Source organism: Salmo trutta, chromosome 20 (genome assembly GCF_901001165.1).
Source record: "Salmo trutta chromosome 20, fSalTru1.1, whole genome shotgun sequence".
Lineage (NCBI taxonomy): Eukaryota > Metazoa > Chordata > Actinopteri > Salmoniformes > Salmonidae > Salmo > Salmo trutta.
The window spans coordinates 16,586,175-16,601,649 of record NC_042976.1 but is presented as its reverse complement, the minus strand read 5'-3'; the positions used below and the strand labels follow the sequence as shown (position 1 = coordinate 16,601,649).

The 15,475-nt window shown below is 43.4% G+C and overlaps 1 protein-coding gene across 1 annotated transcript in view; it reads right to left on the bottom strand.

The window, feature by feature from the left end:
- Nucleotides 1-15,475, bottom strand: part of LOC115156297 (low-density lipoprotein receptor-related protein 1B-like) — a 575,728-nt gene that overhangs the window by 305,555 nt on the left and 254,698 nt on the right. Inside the window, exon 3 of the mRNA XM_029703749.1 lies at nt 13,450-13,587. Within this exon, the coding sequence (XP_029559609.1) occupies nt 13,450-13,587 (138 nt within the window). The remainder of the gene's footprint in view (nt 1-13,449; nt 13,588-15,475) is intronic.

Genomic DNA, 15,475 nt, shown 5'->3' with positions numbered 1-15,475 from the left:
CCACTCTGGCAGACCCGGAGGGCAGTCGGGCCACTCTGGCAGACCCGGAGGGCAGTCGGGCCACTCTGGCAGACCCGGAGGGCAGTCGGGCCACTCTGGCAGACCCGGAGGGCAGTCGGGCCACTCTGGCAGACCCGGAGGGCAGTCGGGCCACTCTGGCAGACCCGGAGGGCAGTCTGGCCACTCTGGCATCTCCGGGCAGTCTGGCCACTCTGGCATCTCCGGGCAGTCTGGCCACTCTGGCATCTCCGGGCAGTCTGGCCACTCTGGCATCTCCGGGCAGTCTGGCCACTCTGGCATCTCCGGGCAGTCTGGCCACTCTGGCATCTCCGGGCAGTCTGGCCACTCTGGCATCTCCGGGCAGTCTGGCCACTCTGGCATCTCCGGGCAGTCTGGCCACTCTGGCAGCTCCTGACTAGTGGGTGGCTCTGGCAGCTCCTGACTGGAGGGCGGCTCTGGCGACTCCTGACTGGCGGACGGCTCTGGCGACTCCTGACTGGCGGGGAGCTCTGGAGACTCCTGACTGGCGGGGAGCTCTGGCGACTCCTGACTGGCGGGGAGCTCTGGCGACTCCTGACTGGCGGGGAGCTCTGGCGACTCCTGACTGGCGGGGAGCTCTGGCGACTCCTGACTGGCGGGGAGCTCTGGCGACTCCTGACTGGCGGGGAGCTCTGGCGACTCCTGACTGGCGGGGAGCTCTGGCGACTCCTGACTGGCGGGGAGCTCTGGCGACTCCTGACTGGCGGGGAGCTCTGGCGACTCCTGACTGGCGGGGAGCTCTGGCGACTCCTGACTGGCGGGGAGCTCTGGCGACTCTTGACTGGCGGGGAGCTCTGGCGACTCTTGACTGGCGGGGAGCTCTGGCGACTCTTGACTGGCGGGGAGCTCTGGCGACTCTTGACTGGCGGGGAGCTCTGGAGATTCCTGACTGGCGGGGAGCTCTGGAGACTCCTGACTGGCGGGGAGCTCTGGCGACTCCTGACTGGCGGGGAGCTCTGGCGACACCTGACTGGCGGGGAGCTCTGGCGACACCTGACTGGCGGGGAGCTCTGGCGACTCTTGACTGGCGAGGAGCTCTGGCAACTCTTGACTGGCGGTGCTGGACTGACGCACTAAAAGCCTTGTGCGTGGAGCTGGTACTGGACGTGCCAGCCCGGCGACACGCACCTCAAGGCTAGTGCGGGAAACACCGGACCGTAGAGGCGCACTGGTGGTCTAAAGCGCAGGGTTGGCATCACCCCTGCTGGCTCGATGCCTACTTTCCCCTGGCACATGCGGGGTGCTGGTATTGAGCATACTGGCCTGAAAATACCAGGCCTTATCATAGCACCTACCCCAAAGCACGGGACCTGTCCAGTCTGTTTGCCTCTAAAAAGGGTACGGGGCGCTGGCCTGGGTCTCCAGTCTTGCCCCGTCAAACAGCCCTTGTGCCCCCCCCTAAAAAATTATTGGGGGTGCCTCTCGGGCTCCCTTACCAGTCGTTCTCCCCAGTCCTCGCCAGAATTCTTCCGCTGCTTGGTACTGGTTTGGTGGGGAATTCTGTCACGAAAAATGTCGTAGTGGAGAGAAGAGGACCAAAATGCAGCGGGTATATGGTTACTCATTCTTTTAATTCCCAAAAGGAGTAAAGCATCCACAGAAAAAACAAAACAATAAATGATACTCACGACTCACAACAGTGTAGCAGGCTCAATAACGCAGTGCTCACAAACAATTCCCCACAAACACACAGACAAACACACCCAACTAATATAGGACTTCCAATCAAAGGCAACACCACACAGCTGCCTTCAATTGGAAGTCCACCCCAATTAACTCTACATAGAAACACCCAACCTAGACAGAACATAGAAAACACAACTTCTTCTGCCACGCCCTGACCAAAACTTATACACCTACTCCACCTGCTGGTCAGGACGTGACACTTAACCTTGTAATTTTCAACCTAGGATAGAGGGAGGGTAAGTAATGACATCCTGAGCTAAAAATTCACAGAGTAGACCAAATAGCATTTTATTTATTGGTAAATAATGATATTCATCATTATTTAATAATTTGTAAATGCATTAGAAACCATTAATAAATTGGTCAAAATAGTGCGATTTCCAGTCCTTACCAAATAGTGAGCCACTATTTACCTCCAGCTATTAACCATTTATAAATGCACTTTCAAATGCTTATAATATTGAACCCTTATGTGCTGTATGTAACCTTTATTTAACTAGGCAAGTAAGTTAAGAACAAATTCTTATTTACAATGACAGCCTACACTGGCCAAACCCGGACAACGCTGGGCCAATTGTGCGCCGCCCTATGGGACTCCCAATCACGGTCGGTTGTGATACAGCCTGGAAGCGACGCAGGGTGTCTGTAGTGACCCCTCAAGCACTGAGATGCAGCACCTTAGACCACTGCGCCACTCGGGAGCCCACCATGTAACCTTATTTTCAATGCTTGCACAGTTAAACAATTGTTATTTTCTCATTTCCTCATCGGGAACAGAAATGGTTGATTTTCAGACCAATGGTCAGCTCCCACAATGTACTTTTGCCCCACGTTTGAAACCCTTATGATGCATTGGTAAATGTACTGTATAGATAGTCATGTCCAATGAATTGAATTTACCACAGGTGGACTCCAATTAACTTGTAGAAATATCTCAAGGATGATCAATGGAAACAGGATGCACCTAAGCTCAATATCGAGTCTCATATCAAATGGTCTGAATACTTATGTAAATAAGGTATTAAGGATATTTATTTTTTATACATTTGCAAAAAATAAAAACTTGTTTTTGCTTAGTTATTATGGTCTATTGTGTGTAGATTGATGAGGAAAAATAAAAATATATATGTTTTTAGAATAAGGCTGTAATGTAACAAAATGTGGAAAAAGGGAAGGCGTCTGAATACTTTCCGAATGCACTTTATTTATTCTAGGAATGAAAGCCTCATCTGAAGATGAGAGGGGATGGCTGCTATTTTACGTGCTATTTTACGTGCCAATTGTGCTATTTTGTTAGTATTTTCGAGTTGTTTGTAACTTATTTTTTTACATATTTTGTACATAATGTTGCTGCTACCGTCTCTTATGACTGAAAATAATGTCTGGACATCAGAAAAGCAATTACTCACCTCAAACTGGACAAAGATATTTTTCTTTAACGAGTCCGACACAAAGGATATACTGCTATCTCGGGAACAGGCCCAAATCCCCGTCATTTGCGTGAATAAAAGACTGAGAAAAGGGGGGCACAGGTCGGCGACCTTCTGAGAATTCGTAGACGAGTGTGTAAACCCCCACTGCAATCCGTTCTATTGGCCAACGTGCAATCGTTAGAAAACAAAATGGATAATCTACGATCAAGATTATTCTACCAATTGGACATTAAAAACTGTAATATCTTATGTTTCACCGAGTCTTGGCTGAACGACGACACGGAAAATATAGAGCTGGCGGGATTTTCCATGCATCGGCAGGACAGAGAAGCTACGTCTGGTAACACGAGGGGCGGCGATGTGTGTCTATTTGTCAATAACAGCTGGTGCGCGATGTCTAATCTTAAAAAAGTCTTGAGTTATTGCTGAGGTAGAGTACCTTATGATAAGCTGTAGACCACACTATCTACCAAGAGAGTTCTCATCTATATTGTTCGTAACAGTCTATTTACCACCACAAACTGATGCTGGCACTAAGATTGCACTCAACCAGCTGTATAAGGCCATAAGTAAACAAGAAAATGCTCATCCAGAAGCGGTGCTCCTTAGTGGCCGTGGACTTTCATGCAGGCAAGCTTAAATCCATTTTACCTCATTTCTACCAGCATGTCATATGTGCAACCAGAAGAAAAAAACTCTAGACCACATTTACTCCACACACAGAGACGCATACAAAGCTCTCCCTCGCCCTCCATTTGGAAAATCAGACCATAATTCTATCCTCCTGATTCCTGCTACCAAACAAAAGCTATAGCAGGAAGTACGAGTTACTCGCTCAATACGGAAGTGGTCAGATGACGCGGATGCTACTCTACAGGGCTGTTTTACTAGCATAGACTGGAATGTGTTCTGAGATTCATCCAATGGCATTGAGGAGTATACCACCTCAGTCATCGGCTTCATCAATAAGTGCATCGACGACGTCGTCCCCACAGTGACCATACGTACATATCCCAACCAGAAGCCATGGATTACAGGCAACATCAACATCGAGCTAAAGGCTAAGCTGCCAATTTCAAGGAGCGAGACACTAATCCGGACGCTTATAAGAAATCTCATTATGACCTCAGATGAACCATCAAACAAGCAAATCGTCAATACAGGATTAAAATTGAATCCTACTACACTGGCTCTGACGCTTGTCGGATGTGGCAGAGCTTCAAAACTATTACGGACTACAAAGGGAAACCCAGCTGCGAGCTGCCCAGTGACGTGAGCCTACCAGACGAGCTAAATGCCTTTTATGCTCGCTTCGAGGCAAGCAACACTGAAGAATGAATGAGAGCACCAGCTGTTCTGGACGACTATGTGATAACGCTCTCAGTCAGGTCAACCTACAGGTCAACCTTCACAAAGCCACGGGGCCAGACAGATTACCATGACGTGTACTCAAAGAATTTGCGGGCTAATTGTAAGTGCCTTCACTGACATATTCAACCTCTCCCTGACCGAGTCTGTAATATCTACATGTTTCAAGCAGACCACCATAGTCCCTGTGCCCATGGAAGTGAAGGTAACCTGCCTACATGATTACTGCCCCGTAGCAATCACGTCGGTAGCCATGAAGTGCTTTGAAAGGCTGGTCATGGCTCACATCAACAGCATCATCCCGGATACCCTAGACCCACTCCAATTCGCATAACGCTCCAACAGATCCACAGATGACGCAATCTCAATCACACTCCACACTGCCCTTTCCCACCTGGAGAAAAGGAACACCTATGTGAGAATGCTGTTCATTGACTACAGCTCAGCGTTCAACACCAAAGTGATCACAAAGCTCATCACTAAGCTAAGGACCGTGGGAATAAACACCTCCCTCTGCAACTGGATCCTGGACCTCCTGACGGGCCGCTCCCAGGTGGTAAGGGTAGGCAACAACACATCTGCCACGCTGATCCTCAACACTGTGGCCCCTCAGGGTTGTGTGCTTAGTCCCCTCCTGTACTCCCTGTTCACCCACGACTGCGTGGCCAAACACGGCTCCAACACCATCATTAAGTTTCTGATAACACAAGAGTGGTAGGCCTGATCAAATCAAAGTTTATTTGTCACATGCGCCAAATACAACAGGTGTAGACCTTACAGTGAAATGCTTACTTACAGGCTCTAACCAACAGTGTAATTTTTTTTAAAGTATTGAGTGAACAATAGGTAAGTAAAGAAATAAAAACAACAGTAGCAAGGCTATATACAGTAGCGAGGCTATATACAGGCACCAGTTAGTCTGGCTGATTGAGGTAGTATGTACATGTAGATATGGTTAAAGTGACTATGCATATATGATAAACAGAGAGTAGCAGTAGTGTTAAAGAGGGGTTGGCGGGTGGTGGGTGGCGGAACACAATGCAGGTAGCTCGGGTAATAACTATTGTTCAACTGTGCAACTATTGAAAATAAGGTTAATATTGGCTCACTATTTGGATAACACTGACCAGTTACTGCACTATTTTGAACAATGCAATATTAACTGTTTATGAATGGTATATAATTTATTTACAAACAATTAAATAATCATTAATAATGTAATTATAACCCGTTTATAAAACCTTTACAAATGTAACCTTATTGTAAAGGGTTACCTTTTTATCTAAGGAAAGATAAACCGATCATCCATCTGAAAACACAGTGACTGAGCTAACCGCTAACCTAAACCGGCTCTGAACTAACAACTAACCCGGCTCTGAGCTAACTGCTAACCTAACCTGGCTCTGCGCTCTGAGCAAACCACTAACTCAGCATTTCCCAAATTCGGTCCCTGGAACCCCAAGGGGTGCAACTATTGGTTGTTGCCCTAGTACTACACAGCTGATTAAAATAATGAAAGCTTGATGGTTAAATAAATGAGGAGTTCATTATTTGAATCAGCTGTGTAGCGCTACAGCAAAAACCAAAACGTGCACGACAATGGGGTCCCCAGGAAACCCTGCGCTAACCTAACCGGCTCTGAGCAAACACCACACGAGTCCACACAGATGGCCAGGTATGGCCTGCATAGTGATCACTGTGGCACTGGATCCTGTGCCAGCACAAACATGGCTGGTGCTGCTTCACCACGGAGCTACAAAATGGGCAGGCCAGACTAACAGTGATCTCCCCCCATCTGGACTCATTATAGGCTTTCCTTCTGGGATATGCGTGGCCTTTGTATCTGGGAAGGCCGGCCCTTTAACCAGCATCTCCATTCCCCTACTCAGCCTCCCACGTTAGCTCTCAAGGCCTCCAATTAATGTGAGACCAAATTAAGATGCTGACCCAACACAGAAGCCAGGGCCGTCTCCAGCCTGTAGGAGCTTTAATAAGCATGGCATGGCGTGGATCTCCCCTGCTCCCGTATTAAAACACGAACCCATCCTGCTCTCTAATCACTGTGGGTGTCCTCTGAGTGGGTAAGCAGAGTAACAAGGTTCAAACATTCAAATGGACCAGAAGTTGCAGTAAATTGTCTCCCCTGGTATGATTACAATCAGGCAAGATTTTTGATAAGACACTATGCAATTGTCTGAAGAAGAGACGTTACAAAGCATTTTCTTGTAGCGATCTTACAAGTTATAACACACCAAGCAATTGTCTGTAGAAGAGAAGAACAATTATTTTTCTTGAAGTGATCTTAAAAGTTATGAAGTTATCCAAGAAGCTTTAAGTGTGTCAGCTTTGATGTGACATAGAACTGTCTAGATCCTGACAGTGTAAATAGTCATAAAAAATGTGCGATCCATGAACACGTACATGTTAGTTTGAAGACATATAATCCCATAGCTCAGGAATCAGGCTCAAATGGGACAGGAAATATTGTTAATCCCTCAAAGCACAATTTTCTGAGGGATTTCAGAAACTGGTACTCCACAACTTTTCTGACATGCCCTTAAATATTAGAAGAAATCTCTTGGGTGTGTGAGTGTCAGAATGTGAATCTAACCCCACACATTGTTATTTCAGAATCCACTCGTGAGGAGGAAAATCCTACATAATAGGATTTGATCTCACCAGATTGTCTAAGCCATTAGGGAGAGTAATGATATGACTGACAATCTCACCAGACTGCGAATAAACAAAGTGAGATGCATCAAATATTGATTGTGAGAGTCTGTCATTGTTTATATGACGTGTGTGTGTGTGCACGTAGCCGTGTGTGTGCGCCTGACATGCAGCTAAACTGGCAAAACACAAAACATGAGTGAAATGTGTAACTTGTCAAGGAGTTGGACTTAAAAGTTTGGTATCCACATCTACAGTAAACGAAACATTCATGGCCTTATTATTTTATCATATGCCTTCAATTGTGTTATTGCATCAAATATAAGCTAACAGGAAGCAGTATATTAAATAGAGTAAGTATGTATTTCTTATGTTATGGGTTCCATAGTTTCCAGAGAATATTTAACATCTGAGCTGAGGTAAAAGACAATGCAGCCTTTAACTTTGAAAAGTGTTTGCCTGCTTTAGACAGGGCAAAATCACGAACTCCCATTAAAACAAAACGTTTAAGTGAACTGAATAACTGAATGTCATTACCTACATGGAACACTGCACCACTGATAAACAGTGTAATATAAAGTGCAATTAAAATAAAATAAACTCTTGACTACAACTCAATCAGTGTCTTACAAACAGCCATATGAATTGTAATGATAAGAATGAACCAAACAACACCATAAAGCCATAGTAAGAGTGTAACACAGAGTTCATATTGTAAGCAATTTACCCCTTTTTCTGTGAATATTCTACAATTTCATTAGACAAGTATGATTTCAATCAATATGCTAATAGTTGCCTCTAAAAGGATGGTTCGTTCATTCAAGCTACAAAGGAAGCAAGCAGGAAATTATTTGGACTGTAATCATGGCTAGTCATTTTAGTAACAGGGACGTTGTCTCTTATCACAGCCTCCCTCGCCCTGGTGGATATCGTTTGTTTGTTTGTTGGAATTGTTGCTAATGAAAAGTTAATCAAGTGAGATAATTGAATGCTGTTGAGAGGTAGAGAGAGGGAAGGGAGAGGACTTGTGTGACATTGTTTCTCATTACTCTGTGAGTTTTTTTTATCTATTAAGAAATCTATTGTTTCTAATAAATAAATACAATTAAGGGATGGAAAAATATTATGTAATTTGTATCACTTAAAGCCTGTCTAGGTCCACTAGATGATGAAAGGTATAACTACGAAATGAAAAACTAGAAATGCAGTTTGCCTTGTGAAGTTGCTCCTAAGTGAGAGCGGCTCTCGTCATTTAGACATAATGTATAACACCTAACTTCAGGATAGGTATATTTTTTATGAAATGTGTTTTAAAAGGCGACTGAACATAAAAAAAATCTCCAACATGGCTGAGCAGTGCAGATAGACAGACAGACAGACAGACAGACAGACAGACAGACAGACAGACAGACAGACAGACAGACAGACAGACAGACAGACAGACAGACAGACAGACAGACAGACAGACAGACAGACAGACAGACAGACAGACAGACAGACAGACAGACAGACAGACAGACAGACAGACAGACAGAGAGACTTCTGGCAGGTGGGGGTTTGACATGAGGAATCGTCAGCGCAGTGTTCCTTTTAGGATAAAAGCACAATTTACCTCCACACTGCAGCAAGAGGTCCATATTTCTGTGGATCAAACTGAGATGCGCCTGTCAAAACAGTGCAGTTTTGAAGGCAGCAGGCAGCTACACCTTATCACTGTAATATTTTAAGACATCTGGAGTCTTATTATTGCAGTCATATTTCTCTAATAAGAAGCCAGTCAAGATGTTTCCGTAAATGTGACGGGTTCAGGATGACATTACACATCCAGGGAAGTCTGTATGTTTAGAGGTAACTATTAGTGCTCTCTGTAAAAGGACTTATGATGCATTCTGTAAAGTATGACTCCTGTTTGCCTTGTACAGTATTACATGCCTACTGTACCTTAACTTCACGTTACAATTATTTCCATTATTTCAGAGTCAATAATCATGTGGAAATATCGGCTTCCAAATAGGTCAGATCAGGTTTGCAATGCATAACTGCAATCAGACCGCCTCTCACCCTAGAGGGGGAAGGAAAGAACTAGTGGGGGTTAACAGCTCACGCCCTGTTGTAAATCAAGGGAGAAGATCCAGGCTTGCGCTCTCAAGATTCTCCAAAGGAATGTTCATTGTTTCAACAGACTTGTTCGCACTGAAACTTTAGAACACTAATGTACTTTTGTTTGTTATTTTGTGATGTAATTACAAATGTTACAAAGGGAAAACTGTAACTTGGAAAGTATACCCACTACATGTATGAAGTTTCCATTCTCTGTGTTGTGCATGTAATATGAACAATGATGAAAGGGTTTTTGTTAAGAGAGGGATGTGATTTGAGAAGCTATAAGAGATAATGAATTTACCTAACTTTGCACAGTGAGTAGTTACTGCCCGGAGTGAGGTCAGGGAGCGTGCCAGCTTGCCAGAACCGCCCCTTTCGAGCGAACTGTATAAATGATGGGTTAAGAAATTAACATACCAGACCAGAAAGACGTGAAGCTGTAGCTGCACATTTAAAGTGGTTTGAACTTTGAATCTCAACACGAGGTGGAGATGATAAACTCACTTCCCGGACAATCACTGGTACGGCTGATTAGCTGTCCTACGTAAAGTATCTTCGAAAGCTAATTTAAGTAGGACTATCCTGTTACTCTGCTCAAACTATTGATATGGCTGGCTAGGAAAGTCAACTCTGTAGTTCTGTTCAGGACTACACGACAAGTCACCGGATACCGGACAACTACAAAGAAGGACAATTATAGAAGATTTGTTGGAACCATTTTGGACAATCAGAGTCTTACAAGCGTGCTGCGAAAAGGCCCAACTGCCTTTCCAATGCTGCCCTGTTCACCAAGAGACCCCTGGCGAACCCAGGCATTTCACGTAAATATATTAATGATTTCTTACTCAAAGCGGCGGCGGTTCGTGTGAAAAGTATATGGTAGGTGAGAGTAGTTTCTGAATGTACCAGTGTTAAGTGTCTCTGTCCCTCTCTCTCCCTCTCCATATCTTCTTTAACAAGCATCAATGTTGTTGTCATTCAGCTAGGGACCTGTTTTCAGCATATTACATCTCCAGTCAATAACCGGTGCAGAGTATGTATGTTTATCCTGTGTTCCCATTTAATTAGCTAGTAAATACATAATTAAACCAATTTGTGTAGTACTGAATCATAAGTAAGGCTCTAGTTTTTGCAGATGCAAGGAGGTTATGACTGTTCAGAATGATGATAAGTTGACTGTTTATAGATGTGATAGGCAAAGACATTTTCGAGTTTAATTTGAGAGATGGTAACTCTTTAAAGAACCGCTCTCGTGGTGCCCCAGATCCTAATGAGTTAATTGTTACATGATTAATTTAATCGGGTAACAATTAAACATAGTTAGGTAATTAGATAAATAACAGTCTTCAGATTGATGTAAAGTCAACTCACGACACAGACAGGGGGAGACAGGCCAGGGCAGACGGTGAACAGATCGCCAGGTGGAATCCAAGCAGCAATATAGCAGGCAAATGGAGTAGGTGTCACACCCACTTGGGAGAAGCCTTTTTCAGGAGGCAGATTCCTTGTAGAAAATCCTTCTGTCCACCGTTTCTTTCCTCGTAGAAAAGGAGGTTGTTAGCTAGCTATATCTCTTCAGTTTTGGTGAATGGTCCTTTACGATGTCCAAACAAAGTTGTCCTGTGGCTGTTGTATTTTGGAGATTGTGAGGAGGATATCTTCTGATGTGATCAAAGCAACAATGTTGTTTCTTCTTGGTAACTTACAATTGAAGGGCCCTGGCTGCATATCAGTTCAAAATAGAGATGAATCCAGGGGTACTGTATTATAATGACATCTGCACAGATGGAGGGGGCTTCAAAGGCATCTGCATTTTGGTGGGGGAGGCTGTGAAACTCTGCTGCCATTGTTGGGCTCAAGGGCTTTGACACCTCTCACTTCACACCTCAGTGCTTATTTATCTGATCTGTCCTAGCAAGCTTGGTAGCCTTAACTTAGCATTCAGTCCTTATAAAGTAAAATGTATAATTGTAATTTATTTCTCTTCTTTGCTTTAAAGGTAGCTTCAGACTAAACATTACTCACTAAGTTCTAGGTTGGATGGTGTTTTCAGCTTTCTTATGCTTATTTTGCTGGTCGTTGGTTGGCCAGAGAATTTGCTGTATAGACCTTGGAAATAAGAATCTTTGGTAGTAGGAATCCTTCCAGGTAATTTTGTCCAAAATCAGGTTGTAGGTTTAGAGTTTGATTTGGAGGGAAGGTTATGTTATGGAGGGTAGAATCCTGTATAGTAGTAGTATTAGTAGTACTGTAGTGGTAGTAGTAGTAGTAGTAGCAGCAGGGTGGTATTAGTATTAGTAGTAGTAGTAGCAGCAGCAGGCTAGTATGACTAGTGGTAGTAGTAGTAGTATTTTCAGGCTGCTAGTAGTAGTAGGAGTAATAGTACTATTCTTCACTACTATCATTATCATTTGGTCTTGAGTAGTGAAATTGTATGTGTAGTTTGCTGTTGTGATTGTGGTTACAGTATGTGTACAGTATACTGTATATTAGTACAGTAGCCAGTTTTCTCTATGTTCTCTTCACTGCACCTGTAGACTTCAGGGAAGGAAGTTACCTCAGGCTACTTTACAGACTGTACTAAGCAAACAGAGCCAGGTGGCTCAGTTGAAAAATATGATCATGCCCTGTGGTCCTGAGAAGAAGTTCCACCATGCACTGCCCAGAGTGGAGTATGTGATTAAAAATAAACACATTTTCTGAAGGTGAGAGAGAAGGGTTTAGTGCTTTTCCATATGGGCACCTTGGTATTATGCCCTCCTGGGATTTAGCCATGTATATTCATAACAGGAGTGGAGAGGAGGTAGCAGGAAAAGTTTTGTCATAGACCCAGCTGGTTCTCTCTAACTTCTCTTAGTGACCTCAATTCCTCCTCTGTTCGTTCTGCTGCCTCCGAATGAGCCTGCTCTGCTCTCACTGCTATCTATGTGCATAATAGTAGAATAGAACATATGTGTCCCAACCTGAGCTGGACCTAACAGAAGGTCACTGCCACTCCAGTTAAATTAGATGCTTTTGTAATATTCCATCCTCTGGAATCACTAAAAGGCTAGAAAGCAAATACAATTCTACAGTCATTCCCTGCATGGTGCCAGATATGAGTAATTTGAGGATGAATATGACTGTTAAAACAAGAGCCTGTTAAAATGATTGCATCGATTTTTTGTTTGTAAAAAATCTTTACAGGCCTTCAAACAACTTCTTAGCAAATGGATTAGGTACATTCTGGTTGACAGAACATGGCTAGATTGCACTATTGCATTAAGGCCAATGACAGCCCTGTAGCGGTCTATAGGCTATATACAGCAGTTAAACTGCACACTCAACAAATACAGTATGAAATCACTTTGGGAGTTGATATTCATTCAAAATCATACATTTTAAGAGGGTTTTAAAAAACAAACACACGCAGTGCTCTATTACAATGTCAACCACTTTGAGATCGATATTAATGCAATTCCTTGCCTGTCTTTCTCTCAGCCAACACACCAAGCCAATTCATCAGAGCCAACATTACGGTATGCTACCAGAGCAGAACATTGAATTTAACAGAACAGCCAGTGCAATGTCCAGTGGCATCACAGCGAATGGGATGGGGCGTTTAGACTGTTTTCAGCAATTCAAATCTAAAGCCAAGATCATCACCTTGAACCGACACACAGTGTGACTCGTATGTCTTCCAGGTCAAAGTATTGGCAGAACTGGCAAAGCCGACAGCAGCTAACGGGCATCTAGTCAGTACTGCCTGCTGGGTGGGCTTTGTCAGTATCACAGTAAGCCAGGTGTCTATAGAAGATTGGTGTTACATGCTGCTTTAGAATGTTGTGAGCAACAACAACCTGTATACAACTGACCAGCCAATAACCTGCTCTGTTCCTGACAACATACCTAGGTAATAGGAAGTGACCTTGGCACACTCCGAGGGCAAATTATAAAAGACCAGCTGCAGTACCAAATTGAAACCATACTACGCTAGAAAAGGATACTGGACTTCTGCACTATTATAGCAATAAGACTAGAGCTTGATATTGCTAAAAGACATACTGCAGTCTAAAAATGGCTATGTTACCACATGCTACACTAAAACCAGTGCCGTTACTGTGGTCCATGGACTGCTAATTGATGTAAATGAGATACAACCAGCTCTTACCTCTACAGTGAACTCCTTCATCGAAGCCATCCTCACAATCTATGGCTCCGTTGCAGAGCTTGTTGAAGTGAATGCACTTCCTGGTCCCTATGCACTGTATGTGATTCAGGGGACATCTCTCCACCACATCCCCCGCACCTGGAACAGAGAAGACAGTCACTGTTAGCAAGCTCACAAGCCGTGTATGATATGATGTGTGATACAAGTCTATGTTCATCACCTGATTATAGGTGTTAGATTCTGAGGAACAGCCAAGGGTGTTGCTTTAATATGCCTTTGATAATAAACCCATGGTTCCAAACCAGCTCACTACAAAATCCTCGGAATGTGAGGTTGAAACGTAGCTATTTAGGCGAATGGCGAACACTATCACTATACCTAATTAATCATATAAGCATTTATTTTTATGACCATTCTTTGTATCCACTGTTTTGAGACATATTCTTTTCATACTCTATAATCTCTTCCCAAATAACTATTCCCCCACTACGGAAACAAGATTACCATTCACAGCAGCACATCAGAGTGCAATATATAGGAGGCATATGCCTGAGTATGCAAATTCTGTTTACACTAGACAGTATTGTTCTTTATACACGGTAGATGTTCATTGAGCTACAATGGGAAAGCCATACTCCTGAACCACACAGTAAAACCTATAACAATGTAATCACACACACGCATGCATCCGCACGCACACATGCACACACCGCAAGCACAACACGCACGCACACACGCACAGCGAAAGAGCAGCTGTTTAAGGATTCATGAGGCATATAGGTGACCCTCATCTGCGTGGCAGCAACCCACGACAGCACATAAAACACATCTGCCCCAAACAGCCAGCACTGTAAATGTGTTATATCACACCTAAATACAATGGTGTCAATTACCATAACGGCAACAATAGCCTTTTAACAAGGAGATTTATTGTTACATGTGACAGGATCTCTTATTGATCCCCAGTGTTCCTCCATGTACCTCTGTAGGAACTCATATAAAACCAAGAGCACTTGAACTGTCCTCGCTGAGGGATTACTTATTCACAGCTTTCAATTACACTTCATAAGGCAGGATGATGCCACAATTAAGGTGGCTATTATTACAAAAGGGGTCTGTCATTCCCAAGAGATTTAACATTTGTGAGATTTGTGGGAGCAATAGAAGTGAGACCATAATGATTCCCTGTAACAATGCCATGGTCTCTCCTCTCCTCTTCTCTCCTCTCAGGTCTGCTTTATTACATTTAATGGAAATTTGATCTTTTTAGGTCTCTTATTACTATGACATATCGCCCCAGCCCCGAGGATATGCTAGATTTAGGGAAAGTCAAATATAAGTGACCTCTACTCTGATAGTTCATATTTCATACATGAGCAAAATGGCAGCCCAATCAACTGGGCTCTTTTCACACTTTTCCTCTGAGACCTGTGTTAAGAGTCAATCTTTTAGGTTACATTTTCTCTATCCGTTTCTGAATGAAGCCTACATTGCACACAATAGGATGTAATCTTTGTTCTCGTATAGAGTAGGCTATACAGTATACTAGTATACTCGTATAGAGTAGGCTATACAGTATACTAGGAGAGCAGTAGCCTAAACCAGGGGTTCCCAAACTTTTTTACTTATTGGCCCACCAACTGCTGTCTTTCGAGTCGAGTAAAAAAAAGTTTACAAAAATTATATATATATATATTTATATACATATATATATATATATATCTTGGCAGTAGAGAGTAAAATGTGCAATTCCACACATCCTGCCATGGAGCTAACATAACATTTTGCAGTTTTAAAGCCAATTTCCTAAAATGTTAAGCAATTTGGCATGGCTAATCCTGTGTTCTTATGCTCAAACATTATAACAAAATCAATGGGGGCCTGATTGTCTAGCTTTTATTTTGTTCATTGTAAATTCTGAAAGACTATAGGCTATTATTGAAAAATATGTAGGTCCATTATGTTTTCTATTTCATTTCTATATGGTTTTAATCGTTTACGTTAACACTGAAAGTGTTTTTCTACA